The sequence below is a fragment of the Notechis scutatus genome, chromosome 1 (assembly GCF_049901735.1).
Source record: "Notechis scutatus isolate UNSWTSFEM ecotype Mainland chromosome 1, rNotScu1.2, whole genome shotgun sequence".
Taxonomy (NCBI): Eukaryota; Metazoa; Chordata; class Lepidosauria; order Squamata; family Elapidae; genus Notechis; species Notechis scutatus.
In genome coordinates, this window is record NC_142009.1 from 85,903,976 (window position 1) to 85,930,331 (window position 26,356).

The 26,356-nt window shown below is 38.0% G+C and overlaps 2 protein-coding genes across 3 annotated transcripts in view; both read right to left on the reverse strand.

Annotated features, from left to right (window-relative positions):
• The window catches only part of MTHFD1L (methylenetetrahydrofolate dehydrogenase (NADP+ dependent) 1 like), a 131,987-nt gene extending 117,833 nt beyond the window's left edge, over window positions 1-14,154 (reverse strand). The window contains exons 1-7 of the mRNA XM_087970117.1: window positions 13,825-14,154; window positions 12,404-12,488; window positions 11,256-11,306; window positions 11,110-11,163; window positions 7,881-8,005; window positions 5,948-6,048; window positions 2,326-2,465 (exon numbers count right to left, since the gene is read on the reverse strand). Coding sequence (XP_087826243.1) covers window positions 2,326-2,465; window positions 5,948-6,048; window positions 7,881-8,005; window positions 11,110-11,163; window positions 11,256-11,306; window positions 12,404-12,488; window positions 13,825-14,039 — 771 coding nt within the window. The 5' untranslated portion in view covers window positions 14,040-14,154. The remainder of the gene's footprint in view (window positions 1-2,325; window positions 2,466-5,947; window positions 6,049-7,880; window positions 8,006-11,109; window positions 11,164-11,255; window positions 11,307-12,403; window positions 12,489-13,824) is intronic.
• A 2,832-nt stretch (window positions 14,155-16,986) lies between these two features.
• The window catches only part of PLEKHG1 (pleckstrin homology and RhoGEF domain containing G1), a 120,918-nt gene continuing 111,548 nt past the window's right edge, over window positions 16,987-26,356 (reverse strand). For both annotated transcript variants that reach the window (XM_087970129.1, XM_087970137.1), the window contains exons 17-18: window positions 23,268-24,930; window positions 16,987-20,576 (exon numbers count right to left, since the gene is read on the reverse strand). In XM_087970129.1, coding sequence (XP_087826255.1) covers window positions 19,525-20,576; window positions 23,268-24,930 — 2,715 coding nt within the window. In that variant the 3' untranslated portion in view covers window positions 16,987-19,524. The remainder of the gene's footprint in view (window positions 20,577-23,267; window positions 24,931-26,356) is intronic.

Below are 26,356 nucleotides of genomic sequence, written 5' to 3' on the forward strand. Positions count from 1 at the left end.
ATCAACAACAAGGGGATTCATTTGGTGCCTCTGGGAAGGTATTTCAACATATTTGATTGATAGACTATGACAGTGACAATGAACAAAAATGGGCAAGTACAATGCAGCTTATGCCAGGCAAGTAGTGAATAGATCAGATTTTCCTCCTCACTAGAGGGAACGGTAATCAGACCCTGGTCTGAAAAATCAAACTCAAGGCTGAATGAGGAGTTGAAAAAGCATCTCAAAAAGTACCCCTCCCTTGTTTGGGGAGAGTAAAAATGAGGGATGGGAAAGATACTTTCAACTTGCAAGATTCTTACAATTCTAGCTTTATAATAATGACAGAGTTAGTATTCATTGCCATGCTTCTTGTCTGGACTCCATCAAAAGGTTAAGAGTAAGATAAATGTATGAATAAGAAAAATAAAATTTTTGGTTGATTTCGAAAAAGGATGCGGAGACTTGCGGAAATATGGAATTGAAGACTGATTGCTGAGCGTCAGATGAGCAGTTTATGAAAGAAACAAGGCATGTAGGGGAATAAAATAAATGCTTTGTGAATGGCTCAACATGAAATAGAAAGACAAGGATGCTCATAATGGAGAATACACCAGGCTGTTTTTGTGTTGTCTGTTCCTGGCCACTAGACCCTTGCTTGTAATGTGTATTATCCGGTAAAGGCCTCCTTACTCTCTTATAATCCCTTCTTCTCCAATAAATGTAAATAGAAAGATTAATTCCCTTCTTGTTCATTATCCAGGCAGGTGTGAAACTGATTAATCTTGTCAGTTTCAAGCTGGTTACTCCAGTGCTCAGGGGATGAACTGGGAACGAGGAAAAGGAAAGCAGAGTTCTGGTCACGTGATTTCCCATTTACAACTGCTTTGCTCAGTGATGAAGTTGCCAGTCCCAATTGTGGTTGCTAAAGGAGGACTGCCTGTATATAGGAAGATATACATAAAAGGTTGGAAAATAGAGTACATATGTGAATCAGTATACTTTGCTGGAATATCCACTAATGATGTGGGGAAAAGATTTTAATATAATATGTGTGGATGTCTGTTGAAAGCTAGTGGTATATGCACCAACAGAAACCTAGTGGTATTTAAACTAAATGTCTTGTGTGCAAGAGTGAGGTTTTTCCTGTTTTGGTATGTGAAATGAAAGCGGGTTATTTAAGAAGCAGGTCTGCTTAGAAAAAGAGAAAATCAAGAATGAATGTGGATCGAATACAAAAGTCACTGACCAGTATAAATAAAGCACACTGAAGGATTTTTGATCTTATAAAGACAATGAATCAGGATCTAATTACAAAACAAATACACAATTGAAATATATATAATGAGATCAAGAAGAAAATTACTAAAGTTGTATTTAATTGGAGCTGATGAGTTCCTTAAAAAGAAAAATGAAAACTGAAGAAACAAAAAGCAATCTACCAAGCAATGCATGGATGTCACGGAAGAAAGGATGGTTTAGTTGTGATTCCTTTTTACTTTACTTCCATTGAAATACTACTTTTTCCTTTTCTGTGTTTTGCATAACATTGCTTGTCCAATAGCATTGTGGATGTGGATGTAAACTGAAATATAAAGCATTTTATGGAGCGCTTAAATTAAATTTGATAGAATATAGAGTTTGGGGCATTTCTAAAAAGTGTGAGAAGCTGGGAATGTCTAGAATCAATGATTTTAGATGGGTTCCATTACTGACAGGATTCCCACCCCCCACCCAAAAAAACCAGGTACTTTAATGTAAGAGGCTTTTTTGGTAACTTAAATGTACTCCACTTGCCTTCCTAGCTAGAAAGAGAGCAAAGACAGCAACCTAGCCTTGCTCTCACTTTGAACAGAATGTCACACCCAAGAAAGATGTTACATTTTTTTGCAAACAATAATTTAATAGCTGAATATTAAAGTCCTTTTCTATATAGCAGTTTCACTCTCTAGTGCTAAAAGAATACAATATATGCAATCAAACATGCATTTGATTGTTCATATGTTGTCTTGAACACTAAGTAAAGAAAGAGCACGATTGGAAGAAAGACAGAGTGGTACAGTGCAGTGAATTTTGCAATCCATAATTGATGTATTGACTGCAATATGTGCACTCCACCAAATGGAACTTATTAAAAATGTTTAAAAACTGGGACAGTGAAATGTGGCCCCAGCTAGAAAATCTAGAGATGAAGTAATGTACACTTCGCTTATATTTCTTTACACTACATTTTTTTTTGAAAGAATGAATGCTTTTGTGATATATTCCAAATTATGAATGATCTGTAATAATGACAAGATAGCGAACAAACTAGAGAGAAAAGTATTACGCCCTTGATATATTTACCATTGTCTGGAGTTGTTTCATGTTCCATGACAAGCTCATAGTCATGACCCCTTTTCTTTGAAGAAGACACTGCAAGGAAACTTCCAAAGGTCCTTGGACGCCCAAAAGTAATATTTTTTTCCCATCTAGGGTAGTACATGCTAAAAGCAAAAGATAACAGTTGTTCTCATTATCTACAGTAACAGCAAATTACTAGAAAAACAAAATGAAACAAAACGTATTAAAATGGGAGCTTAGTGTTCCTAAACTGATAAAAAAGCTAGACACAGAGCACACTGATTAAGTTTGACAGACTGAGAGACTAAAAGTAGGTTTTTATGCACGGTTATGAAAAAAACGTTGTTTTGGTGTGAATAGCAGAAATATTAATGACAACTTTGACAACATTAATGAAATACAGTTTGGTGTAGTAATTTAAAGGGCTGGCCAAGAAACCAGGGACTGTTGAGTTCTAGGCCTCCCTTAGGCATAAAAGCCGGCAGGGTGACTTTGGACCAGTCGCTCTCTCTCAATCCAGTCCCAACTCACAGGGTTGATATAATGGGAAAAATAGAAGGAAGAAGTATTGTGCAAGTTCACCTCCTTGAGTTACATATATATTTTAAAAGTGAAATAAAAATATAATACTATGCTCCATTAAAAATAATACACATTTAATGTTGCTTGTTTAGTCACGTTAATTGCATCCAGTGCCAAACAGATACATGTGGTATTCCATTTTTTTAAAATTTACGATTACAATTTCTTACTTCTATACTCTCTATTAAAGTCTCAGAAGTCTTGGTGATTTTTTTTTTTTAAAAAAAACAAGTTTTATTAATTTCAACAACAAACAAATCATTACATATTTAAATCTTTCCTGTATTTCCACAAAAATTTCCCCAATATTCTCATAAAACACAAACAAACACAAACAAACATATAAAAAATCTTTTAGTAAAGTACCTTGGCCCCAGTTACCTCTCTTTGTATGGGCAGCGCATTTCACTCTTCACAATTCTATCTTATTTAATCCATCTTAATTAAATCATTATATTTATATCTTTTGCCCATTCATTATCCCTCTATCTCTTCTTATAATAAAAAGAATTTCTCCTGAAATCACTAATCAGAGTATGATGCCTTTCTATCCTCCCCCTTAGTTAGTAAAATTAACATTCAACATAACAAATACCCAATTCGGTTCTGCTTGGTACATTCTATCCACCAAAAATGTTTAAATACATTGTATCCTCCTTTCCTTCAATATTTTATTACATTTTAAAAATCAATCATTATTAAAAAAACTTCAACATTTTAATTTCTTATTAAATCTTAAACCATTCTAATTTACTATTTCAAATATAAATGTTACAATACCATCTTCTGTACCTAGCAGAATCTTTCTTACAGAAGTTTATATTTCATCCTTTGTCCCTAAAAAAAATTCCTCTTCTCCCATCCAATTTTAAAACTTTGAGGCTTTTCTCCGCCTTTCCCCTTTCTTTCTTCCCCCACCAAATCTTCCTACCCCCCCCTTCTTCTGGGATCCCTTCTCTGTTGTGTTCCCTTTTTCTGGAGGAGTTTCCGGTTTGTCGGCTTCGCGAGCGGTAGGGATTCGCAAAGCTGCGCGATCCCTGCCGCGCTAGCCGTTTTGGGGCTCCGATCCGGACGGGTGCGGAGCAAGGCTGCCCTGCAGGGGTAGCTGAAGGTAAGGGGGATCCGGAGGAAGGGTCTGGGGGTGTTGCAGACCCCCTCCCTGGCCGGCAGAACCCCCTTTTACCAGGACGGTGCAGCGGCGGTCCGTAATGGCCGCCACAAAGAAGTCGGCAGCCGGGCAAGTATGCGCAGGAGGAAGAAGGGAAAGTTATTAAAAGTGAAAGTTATTCTTGGTCGACCCAGGGCTTTGAGATTCATCTAATTTAATTCCTGGAAAAGAAGTCTTGGTGATTTAAGGTTATTCTGTATCACACCCTTTCATACCCTATAATGTCCTCTCGTTCATTCATTCACCTACTTCAGGGGTTCCCAGCCAACTACTGAGCTGTGGTCTATTTGGAACCGGGCCCCGCGAGCGGTGGGATGGCATGCACATGCATGCAGTTCGATTTGCATAAGCAACAGGCCAGCGCGCATGCACACGTGTGTGTGCAGCTCAACTTGCACAAGTCAAGGTGCACATGCATGCCAGCCCATTGCTCCCACAATTTGAGAAGTGCGTGTGCACACGTGCACTTACTGCTCATGTGGCCAAGTTCTCTTCTCCCCTCCCCCTGTCAGGCTGGCAAGCCATAAAGATTGAGAACCTCTGATCTATTCCACACACAAACACATACAACTCATTTTGAGGTGCAGGGCATTCAGAAATTTGGTTCTTCCTTTCTCACTGTAGCATCACCCAAGCATGAATCTGCATCTTTAACATTAGAGATCTGCAGCACTTGAAAAAGTGCTTTAAAACCAACATGGCTAAAATAGGACTTTGAGCTAAGTGCCAGCAAAGTTCAATAAGATGCTTTTAGAGTATATGGAAATGCTATTCTCCTTAATTCAAACCTGTATTTCCTTGGAATTGCACAGCTACCTCATGAGCCCAGGAAAACATACACCTTTTTTCATTAGGTGCCACTGGTGAGGTTTGTATGTGCACCTATGCCCTCTCTAAAGTATCTTTTTAGCTTCAAATATGAAATGCTATAGTAACTCTGATGATCACGGTATATGAAAAGTCAAAAATATAATCAGACATTCTTAATTCTCTGCCAAATTTTAATAGCCTATTATGTGTAAACTCACATGTGGCTCAGGTGCTGAATGAACAACTCTATTGTGCAGAAGTAAATAAGCAGAAAAAAAATTGTGTATATTTATGCATGAAGCACTTTTCTATTCATTAGTCCCATTAACTTTAACAAATGGCACTTGCTTTTCAGACTCCCGTGGAAATCTGAAAAAGTTCGATGACATTAAGAAACAGCAAACAGCTTCTTCAGATCATGTTTGAGACATGCATACACCTAAATATCGTACCTTGTCAGTGATTATTTCAATGATCATGAATAAACTTACAAACTTACAACCCACAATTTATTAGTAGTGGAGATTGTGCAGGAAATAGAATAGAATAGAATACTTTATTGGCCAAGTGTGATTGGACACACAAGGAATTTGTTTTGCTGTAAATACTCTCAGTAGAAATAATGGAAAGAAATAATGGAAAGCTCACAGGCAAACCAATAAGGAAAGGAGGATTGAGCAATTTATTTCTTCTTTTTATATGTTCTTTTTCTGTTTGTCAGTATTGTAAAAGGAAGGTAGAAGCAACAGCTTTCTCCTCCTTTTTATCTGAATAGCATCAACATTTTATGCCCATTAACAATTCAGTACAAATAAGCGGCCTAGCAGAAACCACTGCCAATTCCATTGAAAATGAGCATTGCAATCAGTAGAACACTAGATTTGTACCATTTATTTTAGTAAATAATACTGATTCTGATTTAGCTGAATAGTGAATTTGCAAGACTGGCTAGTTATTTAGAAAAGTTGTCATTGAGAAGTTATATTTCATTCAGGCAGGTCAAACATGAATCAAGACAAGCTAAGAACAGTGACCTGAGATAATAAATATAATTTACTGTTGTACCTTGCTTTTCCAGAAGTTTGATCACTGCACTGGCAGTAGGGGGAACCACACATTCACGTATGTCTCCATGCACTAATCTTGCCAAATTAAAATCTGTTATTCTGTAACAAAAATAAGAGATTTAGGTAAGAAAATGCAAGCAAAAGCGTTGGTGTTATTTTTAAAAGAAAAACCATGATACAAGGACAACGCAAAGGATTCGGTAACAAGCTGATCTTTTTTATTAGCATGTGGATGCTTAAAACTTAATCCAGCTCTGCTCAGCATGATCCTCACATACTTCTAAACCAGGGGTGGACTTCAAAAATTTTAGCAAAAGGTTCTCTGCCTGGTTGCTGGGTGGGCGTAGCCATGGTGGGCGTGGCCTAGTTGGCCTTCCGCATCATGGTGGGGGGGTGTTTTTGCTCTACCTGGGTTTCGGAGGCTTTCCTTGAGCCTCCAGGTGGGTGAAAACGGCTTCCCCAGGCTCCAGAGGCTCTCCTGAAGCTGGAAACAGGCCCATTTGCGGCCTTCCCGAACTTCCAGGAGGCCCAATTTTTGCCCTCCCTGAGCCTCCGCGCACACCCTGCATCCAAAATGGGCCACGTAAGTACCTGAATCCAAAATGGGCCATGTGGGGACTCCAGGGAGGGAAGGGGCAAGGTGGGCGGGGCCAGCCAGGAGTGGGATTTGGGCAGTGGTGAGATTCAAATTTTTTTACTACCGGTTCTGTGGGCGTGGCTTGGTGGGCGTGGCAGGGGAAGGATACTGTAAAATCTCCAGTCAGAGGTGGTATTTGCCAGTTCTCCGAACTATTCAAAATTTCCGCTACCGGTTCTCCAGAACTGGTCAGAACCTGCTGAATATCACCTCTGGATTTGGGAGTTCTCTGAACTGCACAGAATCTTTGCTAGAGGCTCTCCTGAACCCCTGCAAACCCCCAGTAGCCCACCCCTGTCCTAAACCATGAAGTCTTAGATTGCCTACCCTTGGTCTGCTGATGTTAAAAAAAAGCTCTCTCAGTGAATCATTTCAATATCTGAAGGTATCTTATTTGTGTCTTCTGTCCTTCATTCTCCTGTCCCTCCCACCCCTAGTTCCAATGGCCCAGGCAATTAGTCTGAATACAATAGTGGTAAATCAGACCTAAAACCTGGAAACTAAAAATTGCACCCCAACACCTGCAAGCAACCACTAACTCCTTTATTTTACCCCTGGGTTCTCTAACCAGCATTTTGGCTCTTTTTGTGGAACCTTTCCTAGGTTCCAATTTCTACCTCTTAAAACTACTCCCCCCTCCCCAACTGCAGCCCAGTCCACTTTTTAAGTCCAGCAGTGTATATGCTGGTCAAAGTCTAGTGAGGTCCCTCATGATCCAAATTCAGTTCTGTAAATCACTGAATAGGCAAGTTATATTCCCAGTGTTCTTCAGAAGGAGCCATGGCCTATATCTCTTAAAAGCAGCTGTGAAGCTCTTAATCCCCTTGTCACAATGCTACCTATGCTTCCACACCCGTTTTGCTTGGCCTGAAGAAGATGGGAATGAAGAATATCCCTGAAACATCTAGATACAGCTGAGAGAACTCTGTTATTAGTTTATATATTAGACATATCTTGAGTTGTTTTTATTGTTTAAATAATTGGCTTTTGTCATTACAGTTTAGCAGTACAGACACATTTCAGCAGCTTGGAATAGGATAAAAGACTTTAAGAAGGGCCTTAAAAACAACATCTGATATCTTTGAACACCCTCTTTTGTGGGTTTGTAGAATGCCAAGGTCATGTTCTAACCAACATGATTTACAGAATAGCTTTATATTTAATTTCAGAAAACTACTAGCTTATTTTTCTTGCTCATCTGTTCTTAGGAAGCATGAAATCCATATGGTTGCACAACTTTTTTAAAGATGTAAAATCCAGATCTGCTCACCGAAATTTACTAAGCTTAACTTACCCATTCACATCTTTCTCTGGTTTCACAGCATTCAATATTTTGCTTGTGTACGATTCTCTACAAAGGCGGAGGAGAAGGCCATGAATTCTAGGATCCTCGTTGAGTTTTTCAATTTCACCTATGACCTAAAAGGTAAAAGAAGGTTAACAAAGCCAAATTTTAAAAGAGCCATGCTACCAATAAAAATATTATCATATATAAAGTTATTGAAAGTTTAAAATATTAAGAAGCTGCTTAGTGGCAAATGCTCTTTCACTTGCAAAAATACACTCAGAATTATGATCATTTGTTTTAAAAAATCATTATGGTCCTGTTGTACTTATGTCATTTATAGCCGTTACATGAACTACATCATTCCAATGTCCAACTGAGGAATGGTGCTCCACAATAAAGGAACCGTATGAAAATGAGGTTACATGAAAGCAGATCAAGGAGGTGTGTGGGAGTCAGATATCAGTACAAAGCTTGAATTTGCAGCAATCCACAAGTTCAGACAGTCAACAGAAAGAGCAGTCATAGCATGGCTGCACAAGTACTGTCAGCAACATTTATTCTATTCAGTAAAAAGAAGGCAACAAAGATAAAATCATAATTGCAGCATGGAAAAAGTCCAACACATCAGATAAATGAATGAATATCGTACAGGAAATCTGGACAACATCTTTCACTGGAAAATCCACAGGTCATGAACAAACTTGCAGACCACAACAATACTAGACCTCTGCAAAAATAATAGGATGCGCGTTTTTCCCCTTTTACCCATTCAGCTTACTGTCCTTCCCTAAATATTCTCTAATGGAGTATAGTAAGGGAGGATATTATAAGAACATGAAGAAAGTAGCTGTTTGTTTTTAAGGACTCAGTATCTACAAAATGGAAGAGGAGTTACAGGTGAAACTCGAAAAATTAGCATATCATGCAAAAGTTCATTTATTTCAGTAATGCAACTTAAAAGTTTTAAGTTGCATTACTGAAATATATGAACTTTTGCACGATATTCTATTTTTTCGAGTTTCACCTGGATGTGTAAAAATGTATATCAATCAATATTTTCTTCCCATAAGCGTCAGCCTGGGAAATCCACATGGCAAAAAACAGCAAGTTGTGTTTTCTTACTTGTGTCCTCCAGCAACTTGCATTCCCATGGCATTCAAATACACCATATTTACTACTTGTTAGTGTGTGTGTGTGTGTGTGTGTGTAGGTGTGCACACATACTCATAAATACACCCTGGGTAAGTTTATGATTCTTCATGATTGTCTGGACATGCCCCTGCAGTTTTCCTGCCGAGGTGTTTCAGAAGTGGCTTTCCACCGCCTGCTTCCTAGGTCTGAGAGAGTGGAAGTGGCCCAAGGTCACCCAGCTGGCTTTGTGCCTAAAGCAGGACTAGAATTTACAGTCTCTAGCCTGCTTTCTAGGCTCCTGCCTTGAGCATTACACCAAACTGGCTCTTTGTCACCAGTATTGGGGGCAATTAAAAAACATTAAGACTTGACATTATTAATAATCATATTCTCCATATTCTCAACTTACTTTCATTTTTCAACTTCTCAGAACGGAACGCAGAAGGATAAAGGTATTTTGGAGAACTATAAGTAAACAGGCACAAATACATTTGAGCTAACCTACAAAGCTAGTGACAGCATTCAGATGACCATGGCAAATCCTGATAAAAGCTAATAGGTTGGATATGGCAAGTATAAGGGTATGTGAGAACAATCAGATAAGGAGGGTAAGCCCACAGCTACATAACAGAGAGTGAAACAAACATAAAAAGGATTCTCTCTAATTTATCAGGCTATAAAAAGAGGTGGTGAGAGATTTCAAGTTTCAAACTTGTATGATTCTGTTAGCATTACAATAAAATAGAATTAGGTCATCTGCTTATGTTTCCTTTCTGATCTACCTGGTAAGGCTGACAGCAAGCCTTTGTGAAAGAATAGCATAGTAATTTGATGAAAGCACTCTGAAAGAAGGCACCAATAAATTACTTCTAGATTACCATCGTGGGTATGTCCATGTGGGTACCAGAAATAAAGCTTACCTCAAAAGAGAGCTTATATTTTCATTGCACTGTGCCAACTTGCCAGATCTGAAAACTTTGATCAAGTTTTGTGGATAAACTTGCCAGAACATGTAATTAAGCTTCAGATGCACTTATTAATTTATGTCTAGTTTAATCTGAGGGATTGAAACATGAAAATAATCCTGTGTTGGCAGAAATCATAGCATAACCTTAGGGGAAAACGTTACAACATTAATAATCAATATTTTTTTTGGAATCCTGCAGGAAACTCTGTGCTTGGTATTAATTTAATTTTTCATATGTGTCAACTATGATTCACATTCAATTCTCAATAATATGTTCGTTCATAAATCCACATATTTGTTAAAATATATAAAATTATGTATACATTTGTACACAAAAGCAAGTCCCACTACATTTTATGGCTTATTCCCAGATAACTGGATATAACATCATAGCTTTAACTTCTTTTTGAAATTCTGTTGATTTACTGGTTGATTATAAGCTTGGATCAGATAATTTCCATATCTAATAGAGAAATGTTTATCTTTTCAGATGTAGCTTTTGATATCTTTTGAAAAGCTACATTTAAGAAAAATAACTATTTGTGCATAGAAATGTTTCTTTTTGCACAAAGGAATCTTTGAATTTATGCCACACCGACAGTTTTTGTTGTTGCTCATTTTGTAGTCATGCCATTGTAAAACCAGTACATATAAATTACATAAAATGGAGCATGAGATCACTGCAGTGATAATTCTGAAGAGAATTCCCCAAATAGTACTGAGCTGAAAACTTTTTTATTTGATCATTGGAACATTTCACATTCAACAGTTTTTGGATTCTGATTGGTAAAGTACCTTCTGATAGCAATGTAGATATAAATAAACAACTGTACTAGTTTTTATTTGGATAGAACTAAAAATGTCATATTTAAATATCTCAATGTGATTTTATTTGGACTGAATGTGTTTATGAACTAAGCAATTGCAATTACAATATATATACACAAGTAATACTATTTTACTCACTAACTTAATTAAATCCCATAGCTTTTCAAAAAGTAGAGTAAACTTGCATAGGATTGAGATAATTATTTCTAAGATTATATTAATGAATGGCATCCAGTGATTTCCAGGATATCAAAGATTTAATCCAACAATACAAAATATGTAAATAAGTAGAATTTTAAAAATGTTTACCTCATTTTCAGTACTGTCATGGGGAAGACAAATATGAACAATATCCACACCAATCTACAAAAGAAAAAATTGATTTCAAATAAATTCAACCATCTTTCAATACTTAAACTGTTTTTAGTGAGGAATTTTTTTCTTCATATTTTTACCTCTTTAGCAACGTTTCTGATAATTTCTTGTCCCAAATAATCATCACCAACCTTGAATATAAATAGAAAAGGAATATAAAATTGTAATAGGCTAAATAAAATATTCTAAAAAAAGCAATGGTCTGCAAGTCATAACTGAAGTAAAAGTGGCAAGAAATCACAGATTTGAAATTGAGTATATGATTAATTGAACTGAATAGAAAATGCTTGTATTCCACAACTAACATATAAGAAGCAAATTTAGGGTGGATTATCAAATATCTTTCACAAGATCCATGATATGGAATTGCTTTACAAATTTTTGAAATTATTTTAGCAAAATCTGACCTTTTTGTATTCTTGTAGGAGTACAAAAAGCAAAACATAGAAATGGAAACACAGTAGCATGATTTTCAGATACACAGCAAAAACAAAAAACAAACAAAAAGAAAAGCCTAGGACCCTGTGCAGGAATATTCTAGCATTTTGACTCTCCTAGGTATACGAGGAAATTTTATTGCAACAAATATGGCATTATGCATACATGGTGGTTTCTTAAGCAGAAGATGAAACAGCACAATAAGAAATTGTAGTGTAGTGCAGCTTTTCACACTTGACTCCATAAAGATGTGTTGGATTTCAACTCTTACAACTCCAAGACTGTATAAACAATGGAGGGCAATAGACTGCCTGCCACTGGCATAAACCCAATGGAGCATTTGTATTAAGTTGTTCCAATCCCCCTTTTCAACTTGTCTGGTATGCCATACTGAGTTATGTTCTGAAGCAGCATCCAAAATTCAGACCTGTTTTTTAGGAGGGCTACAAAGGATGGGATATCACCAGATCCAACACCATGTGATTCTTATTGAGAGATAATTGGAAATGTAACCTCATCTGAAATTTAATTGCAATATATTACATCCACCTATTAAGGAAATGTAAGAATATATTATTCTTACCAGCTATCTGTGCAACATGCAACAGACACTCTTACAAAATCTATCTCAACTTTCCAGTTATCACACAGATTTTAATGCCACTGTATATTTATAGATTTCATCAGCAGTTGGAGTCATGAATATTACGACTCCATAATATTCCTCTCTTCCACAAAATACAGTCCACTTTTGAAACACAAATCCTGCAGGGTTTATTTTTTGTCTTACCTGTATAACAGAAAGTGTTGGCTTAAATTTAGGGTGTTCTTGCTTCAGTAAATACAGGGCTTTTCTTGAGGTTTCAATGATTTCTCTTGAAATAATAATAATAAATGTATTAATGGGTAATATTTTTAACCATTATATATTGACTGGGCATAACATCACCATCCACAATAAGCCTCAAGTTGCATCATCAGACAACAAACTTCATAAACTAATAATCCGTAAGAGTTTTTGTTCATTTTTGTTTGCCCTTTGTAATTTTTTGGCGAGCGCTGTTTATCAGGCACCTTCTAGGTTAACTTTTAGTAAGTAAGAGAGAGGTGTTTAATTTGAAGAAAATATTTCAAAAAGAATTAACAAGATAAAGTACAAATCTGTAAAAATCTTCCCTATTTATTGTTGTCAGTTTCTATGCCATGTAGCCTTGATGCTCCATATTTTTTGATGTTGCCTGACAAGAAACCTTTGGTTTTTAAAAGTAGGCCTTTCCCAAATCATAACTGCCTTACAATGCAATGCAATGCAGTGCAATGCATACTATATCCAACGCGAGTCGTTTAAAGTTCAAAGAGATCCGTTTGCATACATCGTTGCAGATTTACAGCTGCAAACAAAGCCAAATCTACTAAACTGTCAGGCAAGAGGACTGTCCCTTCAAAACCGCAAGGCAAGTAAAACCCCACTCAGCAAGTATAGTGCAAATCAAATCAAATCTTTATTTATCAAAGACCAGCACAGAGTCTAAATTTTCTGAAAGGCCGAAGGAAAGTCAACATGTGCTATTTCCCTTCGCCAGCTTTTCAAGAAAAGTCGTCAAAACCTATTGGACACAAGCGAAACTCGAGCGATAATTGCCACGGATTTTAAAAGGGAAAAAAAGGACAAGAAATGAAAGATGAGCAAACCCCTAGAAGATGGCAGCCACAACAACGCACACAACTAACAGCTGAATCGACAGCCGTCGGACGTGGCAAAGCGTTTCAACATCCCACTCAGTGCCGGTCCGCTAACATTCCACACTTTTACACAAGCCGGCGGGAGGGGGGGAGGAGGGAGGGAGGGAAAGGTAGTCACGTGGTCCGGGAGAAGAAAAGAAAAAAAACCCGCGCCTTTCCCTTCCTTCAGACTGATTGGCTCCGAGAGCTGCCACTTCCTTCCTTCTCCACGACAATTCAGAGGCTTTATTGCATCAGACCAACAACGCGAAGGCGGGGCTTGGGAAATTCTCACACGTGCGGTGCCGGCCGGCCACTTTCTAGTTATGAAAGAACCAGCGGTGGGATTTGGCAGCTGGCGCCACCTTCTTTTTATTTATATTATACATACATACATACATACATACATACATACATACATACATACATACATACATACATGACATACAGACACACACACACACACCGACATGCGGGGCAGCCGCCTACCTCAGCGCGGAGCTTTGAGCGCCTTCGCTGCCGGTGCCTTGTTGCTTCTCGCCGCAGTGCCGCGTGCTGCTGCTTATCCCTCGCTGGGGCGAGAGAGTCGCGGAGCAAGCGGCCGGCACGACGGGGCGCAGCCTTTTGCTAGGGAAGCCGCCGACGTTTTTCTTGGCGGGCCCGGCTGGTCTGCAGAGCAGGCGGCGTAAGGCGGAAAACCTCATTTTTGCTGGGAAGGAGACGGCCGACGAGTGCCCGGTGCTTCTCGGCGAGGAGGAGGAGGAGGAGCTGGACTCTGGGGAAGGACGCGCGCGGCGGGGCTTGGAAGGGAGGCGGAGTAGGGTGCTGGCCGCCGGACAGCGTTGGGTTGGCCCCAGCCGCTGCAGGAGGCGAGGCGGAGCCAAGCTCGGCTGAGGGAGTCGGTTGCACTTCCTTCCCGTATTGCGGGACGAGAAATAAAGGCCTCGCAGGTGACCCTCGAGGGCGCTGGCGAGGCTGCAGACTAGAACGGCGTTGTCCCAAAAATGTTTTTTTTTCCTTTCCTTTTTTCTTCAAGAGGCAATTGGAGTTTAAGGTTCTTCTTTGAAGACGTTTTGCTTCTCATCCAAGAAGCTTCTTCAGCTCTGACTGGATCACCAGGGAATAGAATTATTTATTTATTTATTTATATTGCCGCCTATTCGCCCATGGTGACTCGAGGCGGCTTACACAATGTAAAACCATATCTAAAACAAAAAATTAAAATTAAAAAAAAAATACTTCTTGCAGAAAGCTGGTAATGGAAAAAAAAAGTGCCTCCCAGAAAGTCCACTTGCCTCTTGAAAAAGCACCTTTGGGATAATCATGACCCGGATGACTGAGAATCTCCATAGAAAATAGAACGGTGTTGGGCGCGCAGGATCCTATGTGTGGGACAGGACCCGTTGCGTTTTTGGATACTGAGCAGAGGACTTGTTTCCTCTGGGAAAAGTAAATGTCTCAAAATTTTCAGGTTGCAGATTTAGAGGTAAATCCTACTGAGTCTTTAAAGGCTGCAGTAATTTTAAAATGCCAATTAATTAAAAAAAATAAAGCTCTTGGTGTTGAACACCACTCCTGGTGTCGCTATGGCCATATTAGCATTTGAAACGGAAAGTATGAGTTCGAACATGGCATGGTTGGGAGATCAGAAAGCAGACCGAGAGAAAGCTAGACCAACTTATTATACTTTGTTAAGAAATAGATGAAGTTACCAGGAAAAAAAATAAACCCCAAGGGTTGGGGTTTTTTGTATCTACCCCCAAAGGAAAATAAGTTGAGCACAGGGTTGTTAACAGAAATTGCCAGTCCATTATGCACTAGAGGTAGTGCTTCGACTTACCACAGTTAGGACCAGAATTTTGATTAAGTGATGTCATTGAGTCATTTGCACAGCCCTGATTTTATGAACATTGCCAGTCATTAACTGAATCCAAGTGTTTAAGTGAATCACACAAGTGGATCAGGCTTCCCCAATTGACTTCTCATGGAAAACTGGCCAGAAAGGTGTCAAATCATAATCACTTGACTGCAAGTTGTTGCAACCTTGGTGCCAGTTGCCAAACCCCCAAATTGCAGTTGTGTCAGGGTGTTGTGATGGTTGTAACTTCAAGGACAGGTTATTGGTTAAGTCTTTTTGAATCCATTATAACTTAGATTTTTCAATAGTCCAGGACTACCTATAGAAGAGCCATGGTGGCGCACTGGTTAGATGCAGTACTGCAGGCTACTTCTGCTGACTGCTGGCTACCTGCGATTTGGCAGTTCAAATCTCACCAGGCTCAAGGTTTACTCAGCCTTCCATCCTTCCGAGGTCAGTAAAATGAGGACCCAGACTGTTGGGAGCAATAGGCTGACTCTCATAACCGCTTAGAGAGGGCTGTAAAGCACTGTGAAGTGATATATAAATCCAAGTGCTATTGCTATATGTTCTTGGCAAATTTAAGGCGTTCTTTCAATTTCTCGATGAGAAGTCTTCCTTTTTAGATAATAGCTTCAATGGGGGTTTAGGAAATTGTATTTTATAATTGAATGTATACTAACTCCTGATAGCAGATTTTGTCCTACATTGGCTACAAACTACGGTACCATTTTAAAGTTTTCAACACAAGTCAGAATACAGGTAGTCCTCAATTTACGACCCCAATTGAGCCCAAAGTATATGTTGCTAAATGAGACATTTAAATGAATTTTGCCCTGTTTTATGACCTTTCTTGCCAGAGTTGTTAAGTGAATCACTGCAGGTGTTAAATTAGTAACACAGTTGTTAAGTGAATCTGGCTTCCCTATTGACTTTGCTTGCCAGAAGCTTGCAAAAGGTGTTCACATGACCCTGGGATACTGCAACTGTCATAAAAACGAGTCAGTTGCCAAGCGTCTGAATTTTGACCGCGTGACTACGTGAAATGGTCATAAATGTAAAAAATGGTCATAAGTCACTTTTTCAGTGCCATTGTAACTTTGGCCACTAAACAAACTGTTAAGTCGAAGACTACTTTTATTTGAGGTAGAAAAGATCTGGGATGTTGGAAAATTTAAAGCAGTAGCTGATAGCCAGCAACAGGCAGTGATTGCTGTTGGCAAAAAAAAAGCTGCAAAATGTTTTTCCCAATGTGTTAAAGAATTTGGCAGCTGTCCTTTTTGTGTTTTGGATTTTGCTGTATTTGTAGCTGCTTGTAAGCTCTGGCAGCTGGCCAAAGACACTGATAGTAGGTTTGCTTTGTAGAATGTACCCCTGGCCTGTTATTTTAATTTTTCATAATTAGATTCCACCCCTGGTAGTCTAGACAGGCTTTTTTCCAAATTAGTTGTAGTGATTTGAATATGTCTTACGGGTACAGGAAACGTTATTTTGAGTGAAAATATTAATATTAATCTTGCCTAGGCTTTTCACCACTTTGACTAGCTTGCTGGGTATAGAAATCCCACATTCTTGCTATCGCTTGAATGCACTGATTCTGTATTTAAACTTTAGTGTTGTCTTCGCCAGGCTGTTCCATGGACAGACAAAGACAATAATTGCAGAACTAGATTGCTGAAGGTTTGGTACAGTAAAGCTTAAAAGATAGTTTCTTTAAAAAATAGAGCTTCTGCAACTATCTATTTCTGCGGAATTAAATAAAGTAGTTCATTAAAAAGTCTATTGAGGCAAGTAGTATTTATTTTTTTCTAAGCAGCATTTACTTACAGGTTTGACATGCTTTAAAGTCAGCTTTTAAGCATAACAAAGGAGAAAAAAGGACTCTTCTACATGTACATATATTTTTACATAGTCTTTACAAAATGAGTTATGTAAAAGTGCAACACAGAGGGTCTATTTCTTATCAATAGAAGTAAAACAGTAACACATTGTATGATATGTTGAAGGAAAGTTGGTGTAAATTCATACAGAATAAGCAACTTCATTTTCCATTTGTCTGGCAGTATAGTGCAGGTACTACCAATGAATACAGAATAGATTTTAAAAAAACATTTAGACTTTTTTTAACAAACAATATTACCTGGATAAAATAAGGCTCCACTAAAATCTCTTCAAAGTTTTGAAGGAGAGCTGTAAATTATTAAAGAAATTATATGCCCATATTTAGAATTGAACAACAAAGGATGTACAGTACATGTGATAACAAGCCCGTTACATATAATATTCTCTGGCCCCAATATTCTAATTTTAGCAACCATTTTTACATTCCCCATGTTTTTATTCTTCCCATGATAATTAATGAAGTAATGTGTCCACTTAGTGGTTTTGTAGGCCTATCTAGTCACCCAAAGGGTAACTTACATTCCTATGGATGAAATGGCACCTACTCGATTCTGTTTAAACACAAGGAGCAGGCTGAAAATCTGAATACAGTTAATCTTCTGAAACTGTAAAACTATTTAAAATATTTTCGGAAAAATGTGTGATCTTCTGAGTTATTCAACTAACCAAATGCAAACATAACATTCACACAAATGAACAACAGTTTTCTTTCTATTTTGGCTACTTGTATATATTTTATAAAGGAGGTTCCCCCCCCCCCTCAAAAAAAATTAAATACTTTCCTCTAATTTTGGGGTAGCGTCTGCAATCACAAACTATATAAAAAAGTCGGAGGTGGGGTTCCTCAGCATTTTTTCATCCAGACCAGAAAAATCATCATTCCCTTTGCTTTTACAAAAACAATGACTTAAGTGATTGAATTCAATCCATATTGAATATCAGCTATTTTTATTCCCTGCCAGCAAGGTTAAAAAGTACACAAAATATACTGACGCTTGTCTCTTATATGACTAAATGTTACATATTTCACTATTTTTTCAGATTAACAAAAATCCTCCAGTATAATAAAGCAGACATGACTTTGTTACTGTATCTGGATTCCTATTACTATATTTATATTATTTTACACATTTTATTAAATAAATCCCTAAATTCATATGAACTTATTTTTCATCTCTACTAGACATACTTCGGTCTGCTGTCAGCTTTTCTATTGAAATCGGGGCAGCTTCCTGAAGTAAGAAAAATAAGAGAGAACTAGCATTCTAAGAAAAAACACCAGAATGACACATTTCAAAGTAATTCAGGGACCATATCTCTTTCAGTACTTATTGCATCAGAAGGGATTATGTACTTATTAATTTGATGGTGTTGCCAAATCACCAGGTCATTCTGACTGCTATTATGCTTTTTAGTGGAATGATGGCAAATCCTGCTCAGTAAAATGTACTGCAGTTGATACTTAAGATTACTGTCCATGTGAAATTTGATTGTATAGATCATGGATCTCCAACCTAGACAACTTTAAGCCTGGCGGACTTCAACTCCATTAATTCTTGGAGTTGAAGTCCACCAGGCTTAAAGTTGCCAAGGTTGGAGACCCTGGTATAGATCATGTGTTCACCCCCCCAAAGTGTTTCAAACTGAAGCTGTCTTACAAAACGGGTATGTATAGCATAATGAGCAGGAAACAAAAACCTATTCCAACCTGAAGAAGCTATTTAGTTGGTTGGTCTAATTTTAAATTTGTCTCTAGACCCACTTGCATCATTGATGTTAAGACTGATAAGGGCATACATGTCCTCTGACTGGATGCCAGAGATTGGAACTTGTGCCCAGACTCCTTCAAATTGATGCCAAAGCTAGTATGAAGACTTTGCAGGTGGGTCCTAGGCTGCTGTTGATTTGTGGGTATCAAATTTGTGAGTTGGAAACATGATTGCTTGGACGTGGGATAGAAATAATGTATTTAGTGCATTGGGGAAAAAGGGATTTTCTAAACTAGAATTCCTGAAAAATGTTCTTGCTTGATCCCAAAGACCCATTTGGTCTGTACCATTTGCAGTTTTACTTAATTAGAACTGTGTGGAAACGTAACTAGTACATACATAGAACACAGTACATTTCAGTTGAGTCAAAGCAGTTCATTCTTCTGTGTTTAAGCAAATAAATTACGAATACATAAAAGTTTAACCACTAAAGATCTCCCACTGTTCTTGTTTCTCTTTCTATGAAATTCTTGTGTACGTGGACAGCTCTGATAGATACTACATACAAGATATTGTTCCTATAATGATAATTACAAATATATAGGTGTGTGGGTGTGTGTGTATATATATATATATACACACACCAATCTGACTTACAAGAACTGGTGGTCATACTGTATCACATTAAGGCTGAACAATAGAATCGGGGGAAAGGCAATATTAAACAAAACTACTTGAACTGAGACACTGAAATTTTTCCCTAAGGGATTGGACAATATTGGGCTGATTACTAGATGGCACACTCCATAAGTAATCGTTCAATTTGTCCGAATCGCCGCATGTTGTCAAGAAAGAATCTGATAGCTTAGAAGGATCCAGCAATTTGCCACTGTGAGTTTCTGAAGGAGTAGAGTGCGGATGCGCTTTGGGATACAAGTCCTTTGTTTGGTTACAGAAAGTCTCTATGTCGGATCCCTCATCTTCAGATTTAATTTCAACATAGTCGTCGTCATCTCCTTCTCCGTTGTCATTATCTTTGAAATTACTAAAATAATTGTGGGTTGCTATGTGTGCATTTGAAGGCAGGTTCCTTTTAACTCTCAGAATTTTCTGAGAATCTTGTAGAATAACATCGGAGACATTTTCTGAGGTCTGCTTTGTCCCATCGGATATCAGATGGCCAGGGGTGGCAACAGATACTGATTCTTGACAGTGATCAGTCAGAATTTTTTTGTTGGAATGCAAATGCTTTTTCCTCATTTCAGGTGGATAATTTATCAATTCTTCAGACTTGTTAAGCACAATGGAGCAAGAGGAGTGAGATCTGCTATATTCCTGTGGCTTTGTACTGCTCTCTGTCCTCCCTAAAGAATGATAAAGGTGGCTGTGATACAAGTTCTCTTTATTGGGCTGATTTATAATAGCACTCCACCTTTGTGCAGGAATGTGTGGACAAAGAGGAGTCTGAAAGGAAGGCACTGAGCAGGTTACAGGTCTCACATTTGGCGGTGGCGCCATTTCTATAAGGGAGCTTTTTGTCTTCAGGTGAGGAGTTTCTGGCCAAGGAGAAAAATCAGAGAGTTCTCCATTACTATATGTTGAGTGCAAAAGCCAATTTTCAGCTTTTAAACATTCTGCAGCTAAGTGAGATGAGGACACAGGTGAAGAATATCTTATGTTTGTTTCTTGAGAAGTAATCTTCTGTGTTTTGGGTGAAGTTTCCCGGAATACAATTTGATCATATAGTTGAGAATATTCAGCAATTCTTGCACCTAAAAACAAAGGGAAGTTTTAACTAACCTTGACAAACAACACCAGTACAAGTTAACATTTCCTAATAAATAAGGACTTGACTTTTAGTCAAGTGTCACAGATTTTAATATGGCATTACTGCAAAACAAATATAGATGAACTTAGACACAGATCTTTTTCTCCCATTTCCTATGCTTTCTCCATCTTCTCAAAAAGGATGTATCTAGAGCAAATGGGGGTACATGAAGTACATGCAACCAGAAGCCAAAATAAAATCCATCTGTATAACATATGTATCCCTTAATTTTATTTTTGATTGCCTTCAAGTCAATGTTTACTTCTGGCAACTGCTTGAACTAGTCCATTAAGTTTCCTTGGCAAGGTTTCCTTTTTTAAAGTGATTTGTCATTGCCTACTTTCTAGGGCTGAGAGTGACTGATCAAGGCCACTCAGCAGGCTTCATGCCGAATGTGGGACTAGAATTTATGGTTCCCAGTTTCTAGACTGATGCTTTTAACCACTAAACCAAACTGGCTGTAACATCTATGAAGACATAGTGTGCCCACTGTAGGGAGGATGGAACAATCATGGAGTTAACCTGGAGTCACTCTGCCTAATTGCAAAAGAGCTAAGGCTAAAGGTAAAGGTTCCCCTTGCACATATGTGCTAGTCATTTCCGGCTCTAGGGGGTGGTGCTCATCTCCGTTACAAAGCCGAAGAGTCAGCGCTGTCTGAAGACGTCTCCGTGGTCATGTGGCCGGTATGACTAAACGCCAAAAGCGCACGGAACGCTGTTACCTTCCTACTAAAGGTGGTCTCTATTTTTGTACTTGCATTTTTACATGTTTTCAAACTGCTAGGTTGGCAGAAGCTGGGACAAGTAACGGGAGTTCACTCCGTTACGCAGCGCTAGGGATTCGAACTGCCAAACTGCTGACCTTTCTAATTGACAAGCTCAGCATCTTAGCCACTGAGCCACCAAGTCCCTTCTAAGGGCTAAGGCTAACCTGCCCCAAATTCCCTGAAGCTTTATCCAATTGTTCCCAAGAGTAGGCTGCCAGACTGGGGAGGTTCCTGTATTATAGACAGAACATAATTAGTTAGCTTGTGCATGTGTGGGTCCAATTGTTCATGCCTGACAACTACTGCTACACAATTTCTTCTATCATTTCTTCTACATACTTATTCCTGTAACTACATCCAATCAATTTTCTGTCTCATGATGCTAAAATAAAGTAATATGATGGTATCTAGGAAATTCACCTTTTTGCAGTGATCCCAGCCCAGTGAAGCACCCTCTCTTGTGATCTGGCAGGCCCCCACCCCACAAGGCCTCTGGAAGGCCCTGAAGAACTGGCTCTTCCCACAAACATTAGTATAGGGAGTGGCTGGAGCCCAGCAACTCTGAATGTCAATGAAGGGAAAAGAATCTGGTTTTGGGTACCGTGAGGCTTTGTGGAATTTTTGATGTGTTTTTTAAAAATATTTTTTGCTCCTGTTCTGTTTATTTGTGAGCCAACCAGAATTATTATATATAAGATGGGAAGCCACATTAAGTCCAATCAATCAGTCAATATTTTTCAAGCCATTTCTGTGTATCTGTTCTCAAAACATGATTGCGCTCTCTTCATTTGCACAATGAAAACCCACTACTCTTTCATGACACTATAGCTGGCCCTCTTAACATTCCCCACACCCAATATAAAAAAAAAATATTTTCCACAATAAAATGTCTGGAGAAGTCAATAAAACTAAGTATTATTGGTATATTTCTCACTTCAAGAAATATGGTGAAAATACAACATTGGCATTTTTATTTTTGTCCCCTAACCTTTTTTTAATTAAAATGAAGTTACGCAACTGTTTAGAATTTATGGTAGGCAAGTTCTTAAATGCACTGAGAAACTCACTACTTTTCTGATTTAAATTAGACATGTGGCTTAATTTAAAAGCCAATTAGTTAAGCCAGTACTATAAAATTTAAATCAGAATAACAGAGTTGGAAGGGACCTTGGAGGTCTTCTAGTCCAACCCCCTGCTCAGGCAGGAAGCCCTATACCATTTCAGAAAATGGTTGTCCAAACTCTTCTAAGAACCTTCAGTGTTGGAGCATTCACAACTTCTGGAGGCAAGTTGTTCCGCTGATTAATTGTTCTAACTGTCAGGAAATTTCTCCTTAGTTTTAGGTTGCTTCTCCCCTTGATTAGTTTCCACCCATTGCTTCTTGTCCTGCCCTCAGGTGCTTTGGAAAATAAGTTGACCCTCTTTTCGTGGCAGCCCCTGAAATATTGAAACACTATCATGTCCCCCATACTCCATCTTTTCATTAAACTAGACATACCCAATTCCAGCAACTGTTTTATATATATATTTAGCCTCCATTCCCATAATAATTGTTGCTCTTCTCTGCACTCTTTCTAGAGTCCCAACATCTTTTTTACATTGTGGCAACCCAAACTGGATGCAGTATTCCAAATGTAGTCTTACCAAAGCATTATAAAGTGGTATTAACACACCACGTCCTAGGCTGCATTAACAATAGATCTTACTCATAATGAATAGAAATGCTAGCATAAGTATATTAATTGGAATTTTTCAGTCAATTCAAAAAAATATTGACCAATGAATGGATGGGTAAAGTATACTCATAAATCACTGTGTTCAAGTATTCAACAGATCAGTTTAGAAAATGAGGGAAAATATAAGCATACCAATGGCAGGTCCACCTTGTTTCTTCTCTTCTAAAATGGCTGCTAAGTCCTTGTGCTTGGATTTCTGTTGCCGACTCAGAAATTGCTCTTGCTCTGCACTTTTTACTTTCAAAAACTGATTTGCTTTCTTGATTTTTTGACTGTATTGTCTTGCCATCATAAAAACACGATTCTTTGTTTTATCCACAGAATCCAGTTCACCATTACTATTTATTGTATTTACTGTGCAAAATATATTATTGGGAGATTCATAAAGGCTATCAGCAAAACCTCTGTCATTTGAGAGGGAAGATCTGTTGAGATCTATTAGTGAATTTGCTTTATATGATGCTGCCTCTTCAAACTTAATGTTGGCTTCACTTAACCTGGCTACCTTGTTTGGCAAAGTTTTTGACAAAGCACTTTTTTCCGGTAGTGGGAGCATAGTCAGTGAATATTTTATATCTTTATTTGGCCCAGTTGTTGTTCTGCTAGATACTTGATCATCAACCTCATCTTCGCAGACAGGAAAAGCCGCAAGGACGTGATCTCGTGCCTTTTCTTCATTTTTCTTGATATAATTCTCCAGGTCATTCCAGATTTCATCTACTTCCTCTGATAATTTATCTGCAACAGACTTGTGAGAGTGTGAATCAGAATTTGAGGAACTCTCCGCCAAACTTAAGCAGCCACGATCTAATGGTACATAGTGATAGGGATTTTCATCTTCACTGAACTGGAGGCTTTCTTCAGAAACAAATTGTCGGAGCTGGTTACAGCATGCAAAATCTGTTTCCATACCCAGAAAACTTCTCTTTTTGGAACATTTAAGGTGATCGCTTTTGAAATTTGACACTGATTCTTCTGGAAGGCCTATGGTATCATAGATATTCTCCTCACTAATCCTTAACTCATATGACCTTACAGGTGAACCCTCTCTCCTGTGAACGGCTTCATTTCTGCTAGGAATACAAGTCCTGTTTTGAGATGCTTGAGTTTTTTTGAAAGAATAGTCTTGGTCATATGTCTCATAGAGTGAATCTTTAGCTGACCCTTGTGGTGCACGGATGGACTCTTCCCTCTGAACCAGCCCCATTAACTTCAAATCTTCGAAACTTATATTGTCATAGACATGATCTATATCATCTATAGTCAATTCTTCTGAAGATTCCTGACATTCTTGAAGATTGTCCATGTCACTTCTGGAGTTTTTAATTTCATTCCAAGAGGCACTTTGATCATGGTAATTCTTTCTATATCTTGCTCCAGTTTTACTTTCACCAGCGCTGCTGGCCCGCCTCATAATTCTATGAGAATTCAGGTTGGAAATATCATTTTGATGAACTAGTCCCACATGCCAGCTGCAAGGGCGGTTTGATGGGATCCTTTCTTCACACGCAATGGAAGTTAAATTGGATGTGGAGTCTGATGGCATGAACATTTGGTAATCATCATCATCATCATCTATATTGTCTTGCAGAGGACGTCTACTTGGGAACAATGCTTGCCGAATCTGATGGTCTGTCCAGATATTTCTCACTGCAGCTGTTCTCCCCAAAATATTTGCCACAAATGAGTTGTTTTGGGGAGTAAATTGTTCAGATAACTGACGATCCCCATTGCAGGAAAATGAAAGCTTTGTGTTCATCTGGGAAGGAGCTTCCTCTGTACATTTTTGGGAGTTCTGTAAAGTTTTCAAATACAGAATATTATTATTATCTGTGTTTTAATCACATCAATGCTAATCATGAACTTAGTTCTAAAGTTTCTGGTTCTTGTGTAACCAAAATGACACTTTCTTAAATTGCATAGGAAGGAGGCACTGGTAGTTCTGCTGTTCTAAGGTTTAAGAGGTATACTCCTGTTAATTCTGTTATGAAAACCAGGACTAAATAAAATGCAAGGAACCAGGATACTGAAGAGTTCTTGCTTGCATGGAAACCTGTATGTATGTCTGTACACATAAAACGGTATTTTTCTTTTGAGACCCAAAATTTGGAATGTTGATGATATGTCCAAAGAATTGGAAGAGAATCTTATAATGCTACTTCACCCTGACTCATATTTTGAGGTAAGCTTGTTTTAATAATCATTAAGTAGAACCTATTGGCTATCAACATTTTTCCTTTCCAGAGATAAGTCATAGATAAGGTGATTACATAATATAGATAATGGGATACACAGATAGTATTTAATGATCCATATAACCTCTTGTTTTTATTGATTATTGTGTTTCAGCCTCTGATTTTTCCCCTTTTTTGGCTTCATTTGCATCTCTTAACACATGAAAAAAAAACCTGTTTTCCATGATATTTTTAAAGGAAATTATTGGAATTTGAATGGTTTCATGTTCATGTCCATTGCTTAATATCATTACAGACATGGCTTAGCACTCTCTTGGATATTATTTCAACTTGCTGTTTATTCTAAGCTATATCTCTGATGTTCTCTGGTAAACTCTCATCCAAATATTAAACAGTTAATCCAATCATATTTACTCTGGTTGTTTTAGCTCAACCAGGTTTGGTTAGGTGCTGCCCTGATGATTTCACAACTTTTTCAATCACCTGAATTTCACATATGTTGAGATTAAAAGTTCTTCGTTTCTCAAAAATTTCAGTAACTTGACTATTCAATCTTTTGCGGCCTCCCTTTGGTTTTTGCTGTAAATGTTGAGTGCTCTGTGGAAATGGGTGAATATTAAACTATATGTCTAATTTCAGCCAATGTAAAGCCTAGCAGTTTTCTGAGTTCAACAAGTAGATGCTATATTTCAACTGATACCATGGAAAACTCTCTTTGTATGATTCTTCTATCTACACTATGATGGTCTCATGGAATAAATTCAAACAAGATTTCTTTGGAACTGTTATCATTATATTAAAATGTTGGTAACACAAATATATGCAAACAGTTAAATTCATGAATGTTTATAGGATGAAGGGGGATCAATAAGGACAAAAAATTACATCTTCAACTGCATCTCTCTTTTTTATACCTGATGTTTCTCAGTCTTTTCCCCTGATTCTGTCTTCCTTTTTGTATTTTTTTTTTTATTCTTTCATGTGACCACTCTCAGTATTATAACTATTGAGGATTGGAAGGAAATT